At 31.4% G+C, this 18,729-nt stretch overlaps 1 protein-coding gene across 1 annotated transcript; it reads left to right on the top strand.

Annotated features, from left to right (window-relative positions):
- Nucleotides 1–709: 709 nt before the first annotated feature.
- On the top strand, nucleotides 710–6,712 carry LOC122595838 (ATP synthase subunit delta', mitochondrial-like). Its single transcript, XM_043768294.1, has 2 exons — nucleotides 710–1,124; nucleotides 6,173–6,712. Exons 1-2 carry the CDS (start codon nucleotides 837–839, stop codon nucleotides 6,515–6,517), a joined length of 633 nt encoding a protein of 210 aa, XP_043624229.1. The 5' UTR covers nucleotides 710–836; the 3' UTR covers nucleotides 6,518–6,712.
- Nucleotides 6,713–18,729: the final 12,017 nt, after the last annotated feature.

Below are 18,729 nucleotides of genomic sequence, written 5' to 3'. Positions count from 1 at the left end.
AAGTCAATAAAAAACAAACTCCATCTAGCAACCTTTAGGCCCAACAAATGCCTGGAATCGGCTTGCAGCACTAAAAGCAAATGTCATTGGATGGCGTCTGGAACTCAATTGTATCCTAACCAAAGACAAGCTGGTTCTCAAACAAATTCCCTTAACAACCATGAGTTGCCTTCTTTGCAACAACCACAGGGAATAATGGTCACATCTACTGTTGTGGTGCCATACCCCTATTGCCAAACCGTTCAACATTTGTCAACTATTTACTTTCCACAATGATCCATATATACACCCCAGCAAAAGGCCTATTATCAGCTTAATCATTATTGTTTTATGCTGGACGATCTAGAAGATCAAGAATGACTATACTTTCTCAAGCAAGCCTCCATCTCTACGCTTCTCAATCAAGGAACTCAAGTCGGTTAGTTATTTATGAATGTCAAACTAATTCTTTAAAACCCGTATTGATTGGTCACAATAGTCTACTTTTAGTGTTTAACTTTTGTTTTGTTTTTATATGTTTATGTCCTGATTGTATTAAAGACTTTCCGCTTTAATACTTGCTAGTATCTCTAGTCTCTTGTTAGCTTTTATCTTAATGAAATCTTGAATCTTGAATGTTCACATAAAAAGAAAAAAAGAAACATTTTGCTGTTATTTTTTTTTTGCCCTATATATGAATATAGAAAAACAAACAATAATAAACAAAGTAAAAATGTTACCCTAAAAATAACAACCAAACAGAATCTACAAAAGTTGCCTGCATTTTCATTTCCCCCATTTCAACCCTCTCCAAATCCAATCAAAATCAAACATTTCATCTCCGATCAACCACCACCATGCTCCGTCAAGCAGCTAACCGTCTCCTCACCAGATCCACCACCACTTACACCGGCGCGGCAGCCACCACAACCATCCGCCGTCCATACTCCACCGAGGTCTCCGCCAATGCTTCCGCCAGCGATAACGATTTCGTTGAAGCATGGAAAAAAGTAGCCCCAAATATGGATCCACCAAAAACTCCGATCCAGTTTATGGAACCACGGCCACCTACTCCTTCTTCTTTGCCCTCTAAACTTACTGTCAATTTCGTCCTTCCTTACTCCTCTGAACTTTCCAAACAAGAGGTATTTCTTCTTCTTCTTTTTTTTTTTTTTATTCTCTCTCTCTCTCTCTCTATATATATATATATATATATATTGTTATATATTTTTTGTAATTTATTGTTTCCTTTTGTGGATTTATTTTTTAGTAATAAAGCTGTTAGCTTGTTTATCATTTCTTACTGTATGTTAGGGTTAGTACTGTAAATGACATTTTATACATGAATATATGAGTAAGGTGTTTTAGATTTTTTTTTTTTTTTTTGACAAAATATTGCTGTTTTTGCATTTTTGTATAGAAATGATGTGAAGCAATGCTGTTATGAAAATAGTCATCTCCTAAATGGGGATTCTGAAAGTGTGCTGAAATGCTCAATCCGCATATAGCAATTGTGGTTTAAGGGTATTTATAAAAAATCCAAACCGCATTTCCAATCGTGAGATCACGATTTTTGTAACGTTAATATTTTTAAACACCGTTTATGCACCAAAATGTAATAGAAGCACTATTTTGTCAAAAACTTTTATACATATATATGATCGTTTCTGGTTTAGTATAACTGTAACATGATGGTTATTGAAACAAGACTGAAACTTTGTGAAACTAACCTTGGCAGAATTAAACAGACCAAAATAAGCTAGTTTTTTAACACTTAAAATTAAGATGTGATATATTACTTGTTTGTATGTTCTGGGCTAAGGGTTTACTTTGTTATATAGTGTTTAAAGGTCTAGTTTCATGCTAAATGTTGAACTTGTAAGCACTCGAATGGTCCAAACGAAAAAAATAGAATAAGAGATGAAAGATAAAAGGTTCACTTTGACCAATGGGTTGGTGGCCCATTGGCAAGGTTTTTGACCTTGGGGTATTCTACTCGGGTTCAAGTCCCACTTTTGACATATTAGGGTGGATTAGGTTGGTAAGGGTGGGGGTCGGAAGTCCTGGGATCCATCTCAGACGATCATTTATTTTAGGAGTAGGATAGTTTGCTGTTGTAAAAAAAAGGTTCACTATGAGTTGATTAATAGATAAAACAAAGAAGGTCTTTATCAGTATCAAAACAAAACCTCAAAGATTTAAAAGAAAAAGGCCTACCCTACCGTAGTGATCATGTGCCAGATTATAATTTATTACTAGCAGTTTTGTGCGATCATAAGAAGGCCTCTGTTTTCAGTAGCTGACACTTTCACACCTTCAAGAGATTAAATGGCAGTCTCTTCTAGTGCATAACTACTTTCATAACTGTGTGTGAAGCTGCTAATGCCGTAGCCCTCTTACCATGCCACATGCCCCATTAATAGGTACTTGTCTTCTAGTTATGCTTTTAAATAGGACGCTTAATGATGTATTTCAGTGAGAGGTTTATTCAGCTCTGTAAACCTAGACATGTGTATTCCACATCATATCCTGAAATTAGTATATTACCGTTATTAATTGAATCTGTGCTACTATAATGAGCTCCGCATATGGGATGACAAGTATTTTGTTTATAGCACTACACATGTGGCAGAATGTTGCATCAATTGTTTATTAGGTGAGAGGTTTAAGTGAAGCAGCGAGGAGGATAAGGAGAAAAACTGGTTGGAGTGTTGGACTATAAAGGGAAGGGAGATATACAATATCTAAGAATTGGGCTAGGATTGATGTGTTTTCATTTGACCAAACCAAATTCTATCTGGTAATATTTTTTTTTGTTAACGGATAGAGAAAAATGTCTGGATGTGGTGTCTTGTAATTCTAGGCAACTATGATAACATGAGCGCGTCTGATGTGGCCTAATGGCCTTATTTAACCAAGTTGTCTAACCCTAAACTTGGTGAACAAGAAATTACTATAATCTATAATTAATAAATTAACTATTAAATAATGACACTTCACACCCTCTACTTTCTAAGCTGATTCATATCATTACTCCTGCCCCAAAAACACCTTGTCCTCAAGGTGTTGCTTGAAAATCATGCCGAACATAATTCCAGGATCCCATATCTTTCTTTCTCTTGGATTTCTGGCCACCGGCACTTCAGGAGTTCAGGCTGTATAAATGTCTTACCAGCATGAGTGAAGGGACCAACTGGTGCTTTCGTCAAAGTTAACTGTGGCTGAGTCGGCCTTGACCGTGACAGGAGCTGTTTGGACTTAGATGGATTCATCAAGATTGCCATTATTTTTGCAGCAAACGGATGTGACAAAAGTTGATTATTATTCTTCTGATTCATCAGCAAGGACAATAATTCAGCATGATTTTTATCGGGTTTTGCTGGTGGGCTAGACAATGGCTGGAAAACCAGGTGTCTATTATGCTGTTGATTCCCCAACAAAACCAATAATTCAACATGTTTCTGGTCTGCATCCTCCTTACTCTTCTCGATTGTCTCAGTCAGCCACACTGATGTTTGGTCAATCCCGGCTAATTGTGCATCTGTAGCAGTTCTGTACTGCTGAAAATTACTATCAAAATCTTCATTACTAACTTCTTGAATCTGACCGTCCATAAATGATGCATTACCTTCCATTATTTCATTAAGACTTGTTTTAAAATCAAAGACCAAATCCTTTATATAAAATGAAGATTTAGGATCAAACGGAGAAAACGAATCTTGTAGTTCATTAGCATCTATTTTTAAGGCTAATGAAATCACAGCTTCCACCGTGTGACAACAATATTGATGCCATGTGATTAATATATCTCTAATTCTTGGTTCAAGACCGACCGTAAAGAGATATATCGCACCATACTCGCTCAATTCTTCATAAATTTTAACCCTTTTCAAGTTTCAACAAAGATTGAAAGGCATTACAATAATCTGAAACTGTACCTTCTTGACATAATGCATTGATTTCTCGCATCACGGATCTCATGTCTGATTCGTTCCTCTCCCTCAAATCTGATTTGTTGATGTCTTCTTACAGCCCCAAATCAAACACCACAGTGAATATTAGCTGGAATTTCGAATTTTCCCAGACGAACAAATTTTTTTTTTTCTAGTGCCACAGGTTTGCCGAAGCTATGGCTCTGATACCAATTGATATGTCTTAACCGATAAAACAGAAAATAAGCGAGAAAACACAGAGGATAACACAAAGAAAGCCAGCCAAAGTAGGCTGTTATTGATAATCTGGATTAATGCCCCAGTAGCCCTATCTGGATAAACGCCCCAGCAGCCCTAGTTAACCCTAAACTTGGTGAACAAGAAATTACTATAATTAATAAATTAACTTTTAAATAATGACACTTCACACCCTCTACTTTCTAAGCTGATTCATATCACAAGCTTAGTCTAGTTTTGAAGTGAGTTCGATATTATCTGGACATCTGTTGATTTTCTCCAGTTCAGATTAATTTTGTTTATACATATATTCAAACTCGGTTTGAGTCTCCCTCAAGTGTCAATCTAAGCATACTATCCTCGTAACTCTTAAGATAGTTTGTTGATGAACTATTAAGCTGTATTACATTTTTGTGGTTTTTTTTTTTTTTTTTTAATTCTATGTACTAAATGATCCATCTTTGGGTTTTATGTTGATTTTAAGTTTATGTCTTATTATATACAGAGTATTAGCTATCTGATGGAACGTGCTTGATACAATTTCTGATTAAGTCTAGTTATGTGATATAACACTGAGTAATTCTTTCATGTTATGGAAAACTCAAAAGCTTTTATCCACCAACGAAAATACTAAGGTTGTAACGACTAAAAGCATTCATCTTACAGAATACAATGCTAATATAGAAACAGAATTGAGGGCTCATATTCTAATACTGTAGGTGACGTATCATATGGTTTTATCCTGTATTGTTTTTATAATATCAACTTTAACTCATTTGAAACAAATTCTGATGTATCACAACCCTTGATAAAGGGGACGACGTTATGTAAATCAACCCATTTTTGAAAGGGTATAAGCTGATTACACAGCAAGGTAGTTTTGTTGTTCTTGTTTTAGATTTTCTTAACGGAAATAGCTATCTAGCTTTGTTCTCTTCCATTTCTGGTATTGTACATTCGGGGTTTTCTTTTGCCCATAACACCACTCTTTGATCAGTCTACTACAGAAATCAAGGTATATACCCCAAATGGAAGAAATTAGTAGCCTAATCTTTTGTTGTCTTTCTTTCATCTCAGCAATTTCCCAGGCTCCCATAAAAGATTTTTAAAATACATTCTGCATGACTATTTTACGATTCACGGTGTATTCTGAAGTGTGACAGAAATTAAAAGTAATGCTGGATATTCAACTGTGCTTACCCTTGTCAAAATATTTGACTGTATATCCCCTTATATTTTGTCAAGAAAGAAAAGGTGTGGGCTCGCCTATTCACTCTCTTGCAATACATTCATAATTTCATATGATCTATCAAATTAAATTTAAGTTTATAGTGCTCACTTAACATCTCGGACCCTGAAATAATCTAGTTAAGCACTTAATTTGGTGTAAAAATGATATTTTAGGTATTTATTATAGTTGGTAAGTAGCTATACTTTTTTTGTTTGGGTTTAATTCTGGCCTACCCCAACATGAATGAGACAAAACTTTTATTGGTTTTGTTTAAAGCATATTACTTGAAATGCTATTTGTATATCTGTGTGTATCAATATTAGAATCAGGATATATCAAACAACATATTTGCTAATTGAACCTTCTTAGAGATGGCAATTTTGACTTATTTACATTTGAACAGGTCAATTCATGTTATTTTTTTTTATCTATAAAGATTCAATTGGGGAATATAAGAAGTTAGTTAAAGTGGGAAAGGTCAAACAGAACAAAGCTCGCCCAATAAAACCTCCTAAATTGCTTTTTTTCGTAAAATCAAAGTTTTTATTTGAATGATCTGCAAGTCTTAGATAACTATTGTGTGCCGGGTCAATTCAACCCCAACTGACCTCTTTCAACCTTCACAAAAGTCGCCATATTCACTCCAACCTATATTGACAAGCTACTCAAGCTGCTCGAGCCGCCCGTCTTGCCACTATAGATATGCCATAACTGCTACTTAGTTATTCAATGTTGCAACTGAAGCTTGTCTTAATGTGAATTCGGTATTAAGTTTATCTTTGTGATATTACAGGTTGATATGGTGATAGTTCCAGCAACAACCGGGCAGATGGGTATTCTACCAGGACACGTTCCCACAATTGCAGAGCTCAAACCAGGCCTCCTCACAGTCCACGAAGGTAATGATGTGAAGAAATACTTCATCAGCAGTGGCTTTGCATTTGTGCACTCGAACTCTTATGCAGATATTTTGGCTGTTGAGGCTGTTCCAATTGACCGAATTGATCCAGCTCAAGTACAAAAGGGTTTGAGTGAGTTCACACAGAAGCTGAGCTCTGCATCAACAGATCTGGACAAAGCTGAAGCCCAGATTGGAGTTGATGTTCATAGTGCTCTCAACTCTGCTCTTACAGGTTAGAGTATGGGCGAGTGCTTTTGTGATCCTAAATCTCAACTCAAAATAAGAGTTTTCTCAGTGGGGAAAACTTTGGTAGAATGTTTGCATTTTTGTACCGTCCTTGCAAAATTTGAGATATAATATATATTTCACATTTGATATCAAATTTGGTCCCTGAAACTTAAAGATTCAAGAAATGAAATTCACTTGGTTGTTTGAGATTTTGCCAGATAAAATGAACTGTAATTGGAAAAATGTTTTAGATAATTAAATATTTTTGGCTCTTAGATTGAAGTTTGGTAAACGATTAGAATTTATGATGAAATGAAAAATATAAAATGATGGCGGGCTAACCTCATAGGTTATAGAAACTAAAAACCCTCGGTAGAAGTTTTGTGTCTAATGTCTTCTTTCAAAGTCGAAATTTTCTCCACCTTCCTTCTTGTGGATAGAGAAAACTAACTTTCGGTAGAATGTGTTTATTTTTCCCTTAATTATTTGTTTGTTCATAAGGAACTTGGGGTATAATATGTTCACGAAGTTGACTAATTACAAAATCGTCATTGAGAAGAGTGTGTGAAACGACAATAACTATGCATGAAATGGTGGCAATTTTTCGTGGTAATTGAGAGGTGTATGAATTTTATCAAAAACTTCTGCTTGAAACTTGGACAGAAAGTTCAGAAAAAATGACATTACTTTGTTGAACTATCTTAAGTTTCCCATCTTGTAAACCAACTTGATCTAACTTGAGTTGGCCCAATCTATTAAAGCAGACATTTGTTTTGGTTTAGTAAAAACTTACGATCCTTATCAAGCATGTGTTAATTAGTAATTACAGTTTTGCTTTCTGTATATTTTCATGGGTTTTGTAAGGCAAGCCAAAGTCGGATAGCAAGCTTGACACTACATCAATGTATCTCAGACTCTCAGTATCTTCCTTATTTAATGTTTTAACAATAAGAACATCTTTTAGTAGTAAATTATAAAAAGAAAAAAACAAATAACAATATGATAACTCTACTTAAATGCAAAATCTCAAAGGTAACGGTAAAATCCATAACCGAAATCGATTAACACTGTATGCAGCTTGGTTACTACCTATTGAACAGTAACAAATTTTCAAATGTTAATGTATAAAACAAACATTTAAACTAAATTGTGCTTACATGTCCCCGCTCGTGGCCAATATATTATAAGTTTATAACCGAGATTATAAATCGGCGTCCGTGTCTATATATATATATATATATCTTATACACTCTTATAAAATAAACTTCCTTGAAAATTACATGGAGAATTGTCTAACTATTTTATAAAAAAAAAAAAAAAACATGTTGAAAGTTACATGGGAGAAATTGTCCAAAATACCCTTAATATTTTCATTAACCTTTTATATCAATTACATTTACATCAATTATTTACACCAATCGATGCCGTCTCCATCACCAACAGTCAACTCCCACCATCACACTATCGCCGCACTACTACCGTCGTATTACGCGAGTACCGTTCTAGTATAATGATATTGAATTTGAAAATATATTAAGGTAGTATGCTAGTATACGATACTACGATTAGCTTATTTTTATTTATAGAGTTCTTTTTCCAATCGAAATTTTGATAGAGATAGATAACTCATTTGCATATAAAAGAATAGTAAGTAGTGCTTACATATCCCCACTCATGGACTTAATATATTATGGCCGAGGTTATAAATCGACGTCCATATCCATATATAATAATGAAAGTAAAGATAATATCAGTGTAGTAGGACTAGTTTTTTTTTTAGAATTCTTTTAACTCAAAAATTCATAGAGATAATTGGATAACTCATTTATACGAAACAATATTTAAACTAAGTTGTGCTTACATGTCCCCACTTGTGGGCTAATATATTATGGCCAAGACAAGATTATAAATCAACATCTATATCTATATATAGTAATAATGAATACAAAAATATATTATGGTAGTACGAGTAGTTTATTTAGGATTTATAAAGAGAGTTTTTTTTTTTTTCTCAATAATAATTTATAAAGATAGTTGGATAACTCATTTTTGTACCAACAATGTTTTTTACCCGCACGATGTGCGGATATTAAATTTATTTTTTAAAAGTTTTAATATTGACATTGAAATCAATAATATATATAATGTTCAACATTTAAATACAAAAAAAAAAAATTGAACTTAGTTGAACATATTTAGAAACCTAATGGTGTTGTACTACTTGGATAGTGAAAATTAGTTTAAATGAGATTGACAGTATCGGCTGCATATTTGCTCTAAATATCGTATTTGATTAGGAATAATTGTAATTACAACCTATGTTTTTATTAAAACAATTGTTACCCGTGAAAGAAATGAACCCGCATAACCCGTAACTTCAATGAATCAAATTGTGATATCATTATCTAGTTAGAAATATTTAAATTCTTATAATGAAATGATTTTGATAATATACGATTTGATTAAATGAATCCAAGATCAAAAAAGTTAGATACAGAATATTGCCTTTACAGGGAAAAAAAAAGATATATAAAAAATTTAAACTCATATTTAAGTTTATACGGTTTTAGTTTTCTTTTTTGCATATGGGATTTGTTTTTTAAATATAAGGGATTTGGTTTCTTAAGTTTGTATATAAATATCTTTTTTATTTAATACATAATGGATAAATATTGTCAAAAAAATGTGATAATGACACATAGGATAAAAACTTATGTGTCAAATTTTAAAAATAGCTTTATATTGAGGAGGGCTTTAAAAGGTTAGGATTCCTATTGTTTTAATAATATATAGATACTATACATTTAATCTAAGTTGTTGTTACATGACCCGTCCGTGGGCTACTAAACTATGACCGAAGTTTTAATTGACCGGTATTACAAACAAAGTTATTTACGGTCAAAGTTAGTCATCATGACAACTAAAATTGGACGAAAGGAGCATTTTTGTTCGAAAAACTATAGAAATAGTTGGATAACTCATTTATATACTCCATATTAAACAAAATATTTAAGGAAAATAATTTATCCTCCTAACAAATTAGCCTAAAAATCCTCCTAATAGCTTTAGATGATGACATGCGGATACACTAATTCTTTTTTCTAATCTCACTCCCTTATTTTTCCACATGTACTCATCTAAAAATTAAAAGGATTTTTAGGCTATTATATTAGAAAGATTAATCATTTCCCAATATTTAAACTAAGGTTTATTAATTGGGCTAAAAGCATAGTTGTCAAACTCGTACGAGTTGACTCGTACGAGTCGAGTCAAAACAAAGGGTAAACGAGGCGACTCGATGGGATGACTCGCTTTACTCTAGACTCATAACATGACTCGTGTTTTGTGGTGCGAGTCGGTCCGAGTCATGTTCCAAGTCATGAGTCACAAAATAATTTTTTAATTTTTTTTAAACATAACTCTATTATATGCTTTTAAATTTGATTTGATTTTAATAGTATCTTCTATTTTTAGCTTAATACATTAACACATTACAATATGTTTACAATAAATACTTGCACATAATTATAAAAATACCATATTTTCAAATATCCTGACTCTTACGATTCAAGTCACGTTTCGAGTCATGAGTCAAAAAATCAGATTTCGAGTCGGGTCGAGATTTACGAGTCGAGTCGAGATTTACGAGTCGAAAACTATGGCTAAAAGCCTTTTACCGGTAAACATATATAATATTTAAACTAGGTTGTGCTTACATGCCCCCACCCCACTCATGGACTATTATATTATGTTCGAAAGTTATAAATTGACAATTGTATATAAGGTTGTGACACATCTAACTTAGGTGAAAAATTACTCACATAATAAATTTTAATAATTTTTGTATAATTAATAGATGATGGGACCCCCATGAATTTTATGGAATAAAAAATAAGATGTGAGGGGTTTTTCATCCAACTTTGGTGTGAGACAACCCCACCTTCACTTTCCCCATATATATATATATACAATCCTTATATTGAGAACCTCTATTTTTATAGAAACCATGAGAACCATTTGGAACCATTGGATTTAATTAATCAAGGGTGTAATATGATCGATGGCCATTTTGTAATATCCGTAAACTAATAAATGATGGACATGGTGTAAAACGCCTATAAGGGTATGAATGTCAATTCATAAATAAGTTTTTTAGAAGTTAAAAAATACCATTTCAATTTGCATCTAATCATCATTAGTTATAAATCCCTTAATTTTATTTTTTATTGTTTTCAAATTCAACTCCATCATCGGTAAAACTCGTGAAGCACCCAAACCAGACGATCTTGAGAAGCAAGTTAATAAAATCAAAATACCCATCATTAATCACTTAGCATTAATTTGTAAACATGAACTCAGATTCGTGAAAAATATATAGCTAATAATATATGTTCATTTGTGAATTCAGTATAGAAGTTTTGTGATAATTTGGATCTTTGTCTGCCAAAAAAAAAAACGTTGTGTTCGATTATTTGTTCATACGTGATTAGTTTGTTCGTATGTGATTAGTTTGTTCGAGCATATGTGATTACTTAGTTCATATGCGATTAGTTTGTTCGAGCATATGTGATTACTTTATTCGTATGTGGATTAGTTTGTTCCTACGTGATTATATTGTTCAATTCATATGATGTACGGTACTTAATTTGTTCATACGTGATTCCTATGTTCAAATGTGATGCGATTATCACATGTTCATATGTGACGGGGCCTTTTGAAGTTTGTTCATAAGTGAACGAGCAGAGTGAAGATATTAAACATGTAAAGATCATCAACATCCTAAACATCATGTAGTTGGGTTTTCGAATGAAGTTTGTTCATAAGTGAATGAGCTTAAAAGAATGTCATGTTTTCATTAATTTGTTCATAAGTGAACGAGTAGAAAGGTCATGGTTTCCACCATTTAACAATTGATTCATACTCATCATCAACGTACGTCGATCTAGAATTAAACATCATGTAGTTGGGTTTTAAAATTCACTGATAGTTGTGTTTCAGGTTAATTATCTTTCACCATGTTTCTAGAATGGAATTTTAATTAATAAAAGGTTAGTATTGTTTGTTTTAAGTGGTGAGACGTATGAGATTGGATGAAGATACAAATTTTTAAAAGCGTGATAGTTCTCTAGGAAAGTGAGAAAATCTGATGGATTATGTAACTGACGGAGATAATCATGGAACTCTTTTTATTATTAATACTTATTAATCAAATGCATAATTTTTTACTACAAAAATAACTAGTTATAAAAAAGATTCTTAAAGTTTCTACAAAAATAGAGGTTCTTATTTTAAGGTTTCCCTATATTGACTATATATATATATACTAGGTCTTTTACCTCGCGCAATGCGCGGATTACTATAAATTAATGTTCAATTAGTGCTAATTTAAATCCTTTGATGTAGACATACGCAATAATTAATATGTTGTTTAATTAGTTCAATACATTTATTTCTTAATTATTTTGTAAACACATGAATATAAACAAAACAATGTTAAATATGGATATAATAAATATATCATTATCAAAATGCTTTTAAAAATATATATGCAGGAAAGAAATAATACCACATTAATTCATTCAAGAATATTTGCATAAAAACGGGAAAAAATAATAAGACGCTCTAAAATATACATAAGCTAATAATAAAAGCAAATAAGTAAAACTACATATATTTTAAAGAACTTTCTTCAAAAATAGAAATATCCACAAACATTTTTATAACAAAAACACATTTAGATTTCAACGAAAAACCTATTCACACCAATTAATATATAACATCATTTACGTTCTTTAATATTTGTAATAAAAAAAAAAGAAGAGTATGTACCTATGATCTTTGAAGTTAACTATGATGTGAGGGGTCATCTACTCATCTTACAACTTATCAACCTTCCCCATAAAAACCTCCAAACTAATTCCATATAAAATTGAAATAGTGAACCATCTTTTTTTGGTGGTCATGTATCAAATTTTCATGAATAACTTTGGTAAACACATTATTAGAAGAAAGGATGATCAACAAAGCTTCCAATCTATAAAGACTCGTCCACTTCTGTAGAACAACCACCACATGACACAACAACCTTAAAAACACCACCATGCATCAATATGAATTTGTAAGTTATTAATCTTATAAAATACTATATTGTAAGCCTTTTACAAATCATAAGATAAAATAAAGAATGGCTTAATGTCATATACCCATGTGGAAGGATATGAAAAATAAGGTTGTTGGTATACACATCACCTAGCAAAAAATCTCAATTTATAAGAAGACCATTCGTTGTAATTTAAATCTTTTGTGAGATGAAACTTAAACCCAATCTAATCTGGAATGACCGTTCCAAAACCTGAAATCTGCTCCCGAACAAAATAACAAATAATACTGATGTCCTAATCAATTAAGAAAGATAAAAATAACAACATATTTTAAAAGACATGAAAAGTAACAAAGTAAACCATGTACCTTGCATATTGGATGTGAAGAGGAAGAAAATTACTAAAATAGATGAAAACCTATTTAAGAATTTTTTTTATTTATCAAGTTGCATATAAACATTTGTCTTTGGAATTTGATTTTGTTTAAAAAGAATATATAAAATAAAAATAAACAATATATTTGTCAAAAATAATGTCTCATTTTAGGAAAAAATCAAAGGAAAAGATTAATTTCATTAACTTTTTGTCATGTACATAGGAGTAATTTTATTTTTATTTTTATTTTTTTGGTTTTTATATTGAAAAAGAATATAGAGTTGACATATAGATTAAAATCCTATGTGGCAATTTTATAAAATAGCTTTGAATTTTTAGAGGTTCTAGAATCGTTCGGATTCCTACTGTTTTAATAATTATATATATATATATATATATATATATATATATATGAAAATAAAGGTATATTAAAACAGTACTAGTATAATTATTATTTATGGAGATTTTCTTTTTTATGAAATATACTTATACACACAATTTTATTCCTTAAACTTTCCGTCTTTGAAAAATAAAAATATTTTTCTCCTTCATTTACTAATTTAAACAACTCCATCTAAATATACCTATAATAATCTTAATGAAACAATTTAAGGTATAGATCCTCCAACACTTAAAATAACTCAATACCACCTTTAATATCAACTACTTTTACATTCACTACCATCATCGTCTCGCCGTCCCCACTGCCGTCCTCACTACCGCCCCACTACCGTCACCACCACCACCTCCGTCATCACTACCCCACCGTCGTCGCATTGCGCGGGCATAAGTCTAATATATTTAACTTAGATGAGAACATATTCAAGTAATCAAGTGGAATGTTTGTTCTAATCTTTGGAGACATAGATGAAAATGGAATTACTTATATGTCTCAAATAGCAATAAACTCCTTTCCAGTTTCCACATGACTCTCATTTTGATATCGATATGATCATTGAATTAATAAAACATAGTCGGTCTAAAGTTGAAGTCGGTTTAAAAGTTAACTAATTAATTGAAAGTCTTAAGTTACTAGTTCAAAAGAAAGAAAAAATTAAATGAAGTCCTTAAGACTTCTATATCAAAAGTTCACAGTAATTTTTATGATAAATATACAACTATTTAATGCATATTAAAAAAAATCTTTAGAGCTTTGTTTAGTAAACCCATGCATAAAAAAGGGAAAGAATGAAGTTTTATTTGATAGACTTAAAAGTTCACTTATCATTATTTTTTTCTTATATATGCGGATCAAATATCATGAAAAAAATCTAGACAGTTAAGCATTGTCTTTTTGTCTATGATTAACATGATCAAGTACGTATAAAAATTTGGGTATAAGAAAGACGATTACATATTAACTAGCATAATATCTACGTAATGCGGCGGTGACAACCGATGAAATGGCGACGATTGGTAGTAGTGGTTGTGATGTTGGTGGCGGTGACAAGTGGTGTAGATAATTGACGTAAAAGTAATTGTTGTAAAATGTTAATAGAAATATTTTAAAAATTAAGATAATGATAATATAATTTAATCATTAAAGATATATCGGTAAATTCTCTTATCTAAAGATAATTTTTCAACAAGAAAATTGTGTAGTCTTTATAAGATTATATAAATAGGTTTTAGGTAAAATAAAACAAGTATTAAGTAAAACAAATAAAACAATAGTTTTTTTCATTGAAAATCACCGTGCATCATAAAAATCATCGTGCATCAATTGCTTCGTGAATCTCCGTGCATCAATTTAACCATAATCTAAAGGTCAAGATCTTATTGCATTTGTTTTATCTTAATAGTTGTTTTACAATACTTAAGCCCTATATAAATAATCGCCTCCTTAAAACTAGGATAAACACTTAGGTACTTCACTTTTATATAATCAAAAGTGGTGGGCAAATTACTTTATTAGCCCATGCAAACAGTAGATTTAGAAGCGAGGAAAAGCCCATAACGTTGATGAAGTAATCATTGATGGTTTTGATCACATAGTCTCTCGATCAAAAAAAAAGAAAAGAAATTGATAGTGTTCTTATTATAACCGAAAAAGTTAAATAATAAAAACTTAACGTATAGCTCTGTATATAATCAATAATCTTTGTTAAATTCTAATAATTTATTTAATTGATTTCTTGTTATAATAAATAATATAACTATGTAAATATAATTTTTTTATATTTATAACATCAGCAAAAAGAATTGTTTTGATTAATAAATAGGGCTATACAAGTACTCTTATCTTCTAACTACTTATAAAGCGTTATGCGGTTTTAATTTTGGATGTTTTGAAATTCATATTTTGAAATATCCATATTATCTTCTTACATTTATACACCATATATCCTTAATCTTCTAAATTACCTACCAAACTCTCGAGTCTCTTTATACCATTTACATGCACAACTAGGCGGAATCACCACCATCGTCAATTGCCGCTATCATCACCAATCTTTTTCACCTCACATCGTTACTGTCACACCATGTTATGCGTGTAATTCTTCACTCATACATATAACCCTTTTAACTATGTTTGAGGAAGTTGTCAATTTTTAAGGTAAAAGACTAAATGTCATGTTTAAACTAAAATAAAGTGTTTTTTAATAGTGATTGATGAGTACGTTGAAAACTTAAAAGAATCGCCAATTTGCTAGCTACATGACATGTGATGATGCTTATGATGACTCACTTCCACATATTAATGAGGAATATATTATTGCTTAATAATTACTTGCTTATGTATTATAATTATAATGGTAAATAAATTAGAAATAATAATCACTCAAAAAATAATTGGATGCACACCTATAAAAAAAATATATATTAATGCTCACGTATGACATGGGGCGAGTATAATGCACATAAAATGATAAAATAAGAAAGCATGACGATTTGCACCATATAGCTAGCGCTTTTAAATTCATGTTTGGGGTGTGAACACACTCGCACAAATCCGAGATCGTGAAAAAAATAAAATATCTATCTATACTTTTCCAATGGTTATATCGTAATACTCCGTAATATATATTTTACTAACGAGGTATCTGGTTTATGTCATTTTAATGTAGGATTCTATGTCATATATTTTTTTTTTATTGATTTTTCTTCAGTATCTATAATTCTCTTAAAGTTTACATATTTCGATTAAAAATATATGATATTAACGAGTCGTTGAAATAAATTTCATTGTAATTAAAGAAAAACACTTAAATACACGATGCTCGTTTACAAAATAGAACGAATAAAATACATGATAACGATTAATTGGATATTGTTGTTGTACGGTCAAAATTGAAGACAAACAAAAAGGTTACACGTGCCCGCATTTGTAAAACTTTTAATAAAATCTTTACAACACGTACATAGGATCAAGTGCCTTATAATATTTTTAAAAAGCAATAATAAAATAAGGAAATGGAATCTGAGTGATGCATAGCAGCGGTAGATTATAGAAGCTACAGAGATCTTAGCCGTTAAATATGGTGATGACTCACCTAAAGCGATAACGTTTCAGGGAACCATAAAAGTAGAAGCTTCCTTTTCCTTTATATTGAAGCATGACATATATTGTATTGTCGTAGTGTAATTATTATTTGGTGCTTCGCTGCCTTCTCTATAATTCTAGTGTTTAATGTTTAATGTTTTTTTTGTTAATGATCGAACATAGGGGGTGGGACTTTGGGAGTGAATGCACATAAAAAATCCTAACTAAAGGTTGAAATATACGGATAAAAAAAAAAGAAGCCGTAATCCTACTTTCACATTCCAACTATAATATTATTGTTTTTAATGAACAACAAATATAAGTGAAGGTACCACAAAGCAACGGAACAATGACTTTATATTAATATCGGTGAATAATTTTCATGATATTTTAATTTAAAACATAAATATAATACAAAAGTATATAATTTAATACATATTGAGGGTTGTTATGGTCCCCTTTAATCACCACATAGCTTCATTACCGACTACACCCACCTAAAAATAGTTAAAATGATGGGTTTGAAGGTGAATTGAGATGACAAATAGCGATTTATTGTCTTTATTTTTATGTAGTTTTATATCGTGATTTGTGTAAATTTTCATATGAATCTATAGCAAATCATGTATCTAAATCTATTAGATAGATTATGAAAATGAATTCGTACGATGGAACGAGTCTATAAACGTTAGATTGATAATGTAAAATGCAAGTAATTAAATTTCGTGTCTAAATGTGAATATGTAAGCATCCTATTTTTCAATATAAAAATTAGCTTCATCTAAAATATACAAACAGGTAATCAGATATTTACGAACATAAATGAATCAACGAGGCATCTGTTAGTTCGTATTCATTTATTTTGCTAATCGAAAGAAATTATCTCTTTTTTCAGTTTATATCTAACAAAACAAAAACACAAACGAATATATCACTAAATAACTAAATAAATAAATAATTCGTAAACTCTTAAGTAGGGGTATAGGTATAGTCGGCAAGTTTTATCGGCAAAAAGGATCGGCAAGCATTACCTATTTGGCAAGCCTATAATACATGCATCGGCTAGTATCGGTAAGTTACATCGGCAAATTCTGGCAAGCTACATCGGCTAGTTTTAGCTGATGCTAGTGAATGTTGGGAGCGTCTCTTTTGACCTTTTTTTTAGCCAAAAAGTGAATGTTAGGAGTGGTTGTGAAACTTTTTTTTTTCTTATTCTTTTTCCAACTTCTATATATACATACATAAACATTAATCAAACAACCAAAAAACAAACATACCATTAAACAACAAACATAATATCAAACACCAAACATACTATCACATATTATCAAATTTCATCAGGTAAAATGTCGGACGACGAACAACTACCCGAAACAATAATCCCTGAATTCGAAAGTTTCGATTTCTTGTTGTTGTCGTCGTCTTCCGGCGGCTTTGAGTTTTTGGCTTCTTTGTTCTTGCTGCCTTAGAAGAAGACACTGCATCTTCTTCTTCTACAAACACACGAAAATTTATATGGAGATATCAGCACACGGCTCATGAGAGATTGATGTCTATGTACTTTGTGGATGAGCCGATGTTTGAAGATTTATAAGTATTTGTGTGTTTTATTATTTAAATAAATGTAATGTTTATTAAGTTGTATTGTGTTTTTTAAGTTTAATAAAAGTTTAGGATTGTTTCTTAAATCTTTCAAGCAAAAATTGGCACTATAACATGCAATTTGGCAAGTATTTGGCAAAAAATTGACAAGAATTGGCATGTATATGTGTAATCTTCTTATTGGCTAGAAACTTACCAAATTTTGACAAAGATTCAATTTGTGACACTAAACTTTTGCCCTGTTCGTACTTCGTAGTCCCAAGTATGGTTGTAAAACTCCCCCGAGTCGGCCGAGAACCCAAAATAAACTTCTGACTCCTCATCTTGCCGAGTTGAGTCCGAGTCACAAGTTCTCTTACCTCGATACGCACAAAATGATGATGAAATGTGATTCTATCAACTAATCATACGTTTAATTTTCACGTTTTGAATTATTATGTTACCGTATTTAAACAATTATGCTAAAATTTGAAGTTTGAAAGATATTTTTAAAGTTCTGTTACATATAATTTCACAAAAACTTATGTTTGTATGTAAAATTCCGTTCTCCCCGAGTTGAGTTTGAGTCTCCAAAAACTCCCGACTCTCCCCTCACCGAGGCCGAATCGAGTCCGAGTCACGAGTTCTCCAACCTTGGTCCCAAGTAAAAGCACATTTCG

This window comes from Erigeron canadensis, chromosome 4 (genome assembly GCF_010389155.1).
Source record: "Erigeron canadensis isolate Cc75 chromosome 4, C_canadensis_v1, whole genome shotgun sequence".
NCBI lineage: Eukaryota > Viridiplantae > Streptophyta > Magnoliopsida > Asterales > Asteraceae > Erigeron > Erigeron canadensis.
Note: the sequence above shows the minus strand (reverse complement) of the source record. Positions and strands in the feature narration are given on the sequence as shown.

Bases quoted from the DNA above. Each gene is read 5' to 3' on its own strand.
- LOC122595838 (XM_043768294.1), top strand. From the start codon at position 837: ATGCTCCGTCAAGCAGCTAACCGTCTCCTCACCAGATCCACCACCACT. The intron at 1,125-6,172 runs GTATTTCTTCTT...GTGATATTACAG, and splicing joins CTGAACTTTCCAAACAAGAG to GTTGATATGGTGATAGTTCC.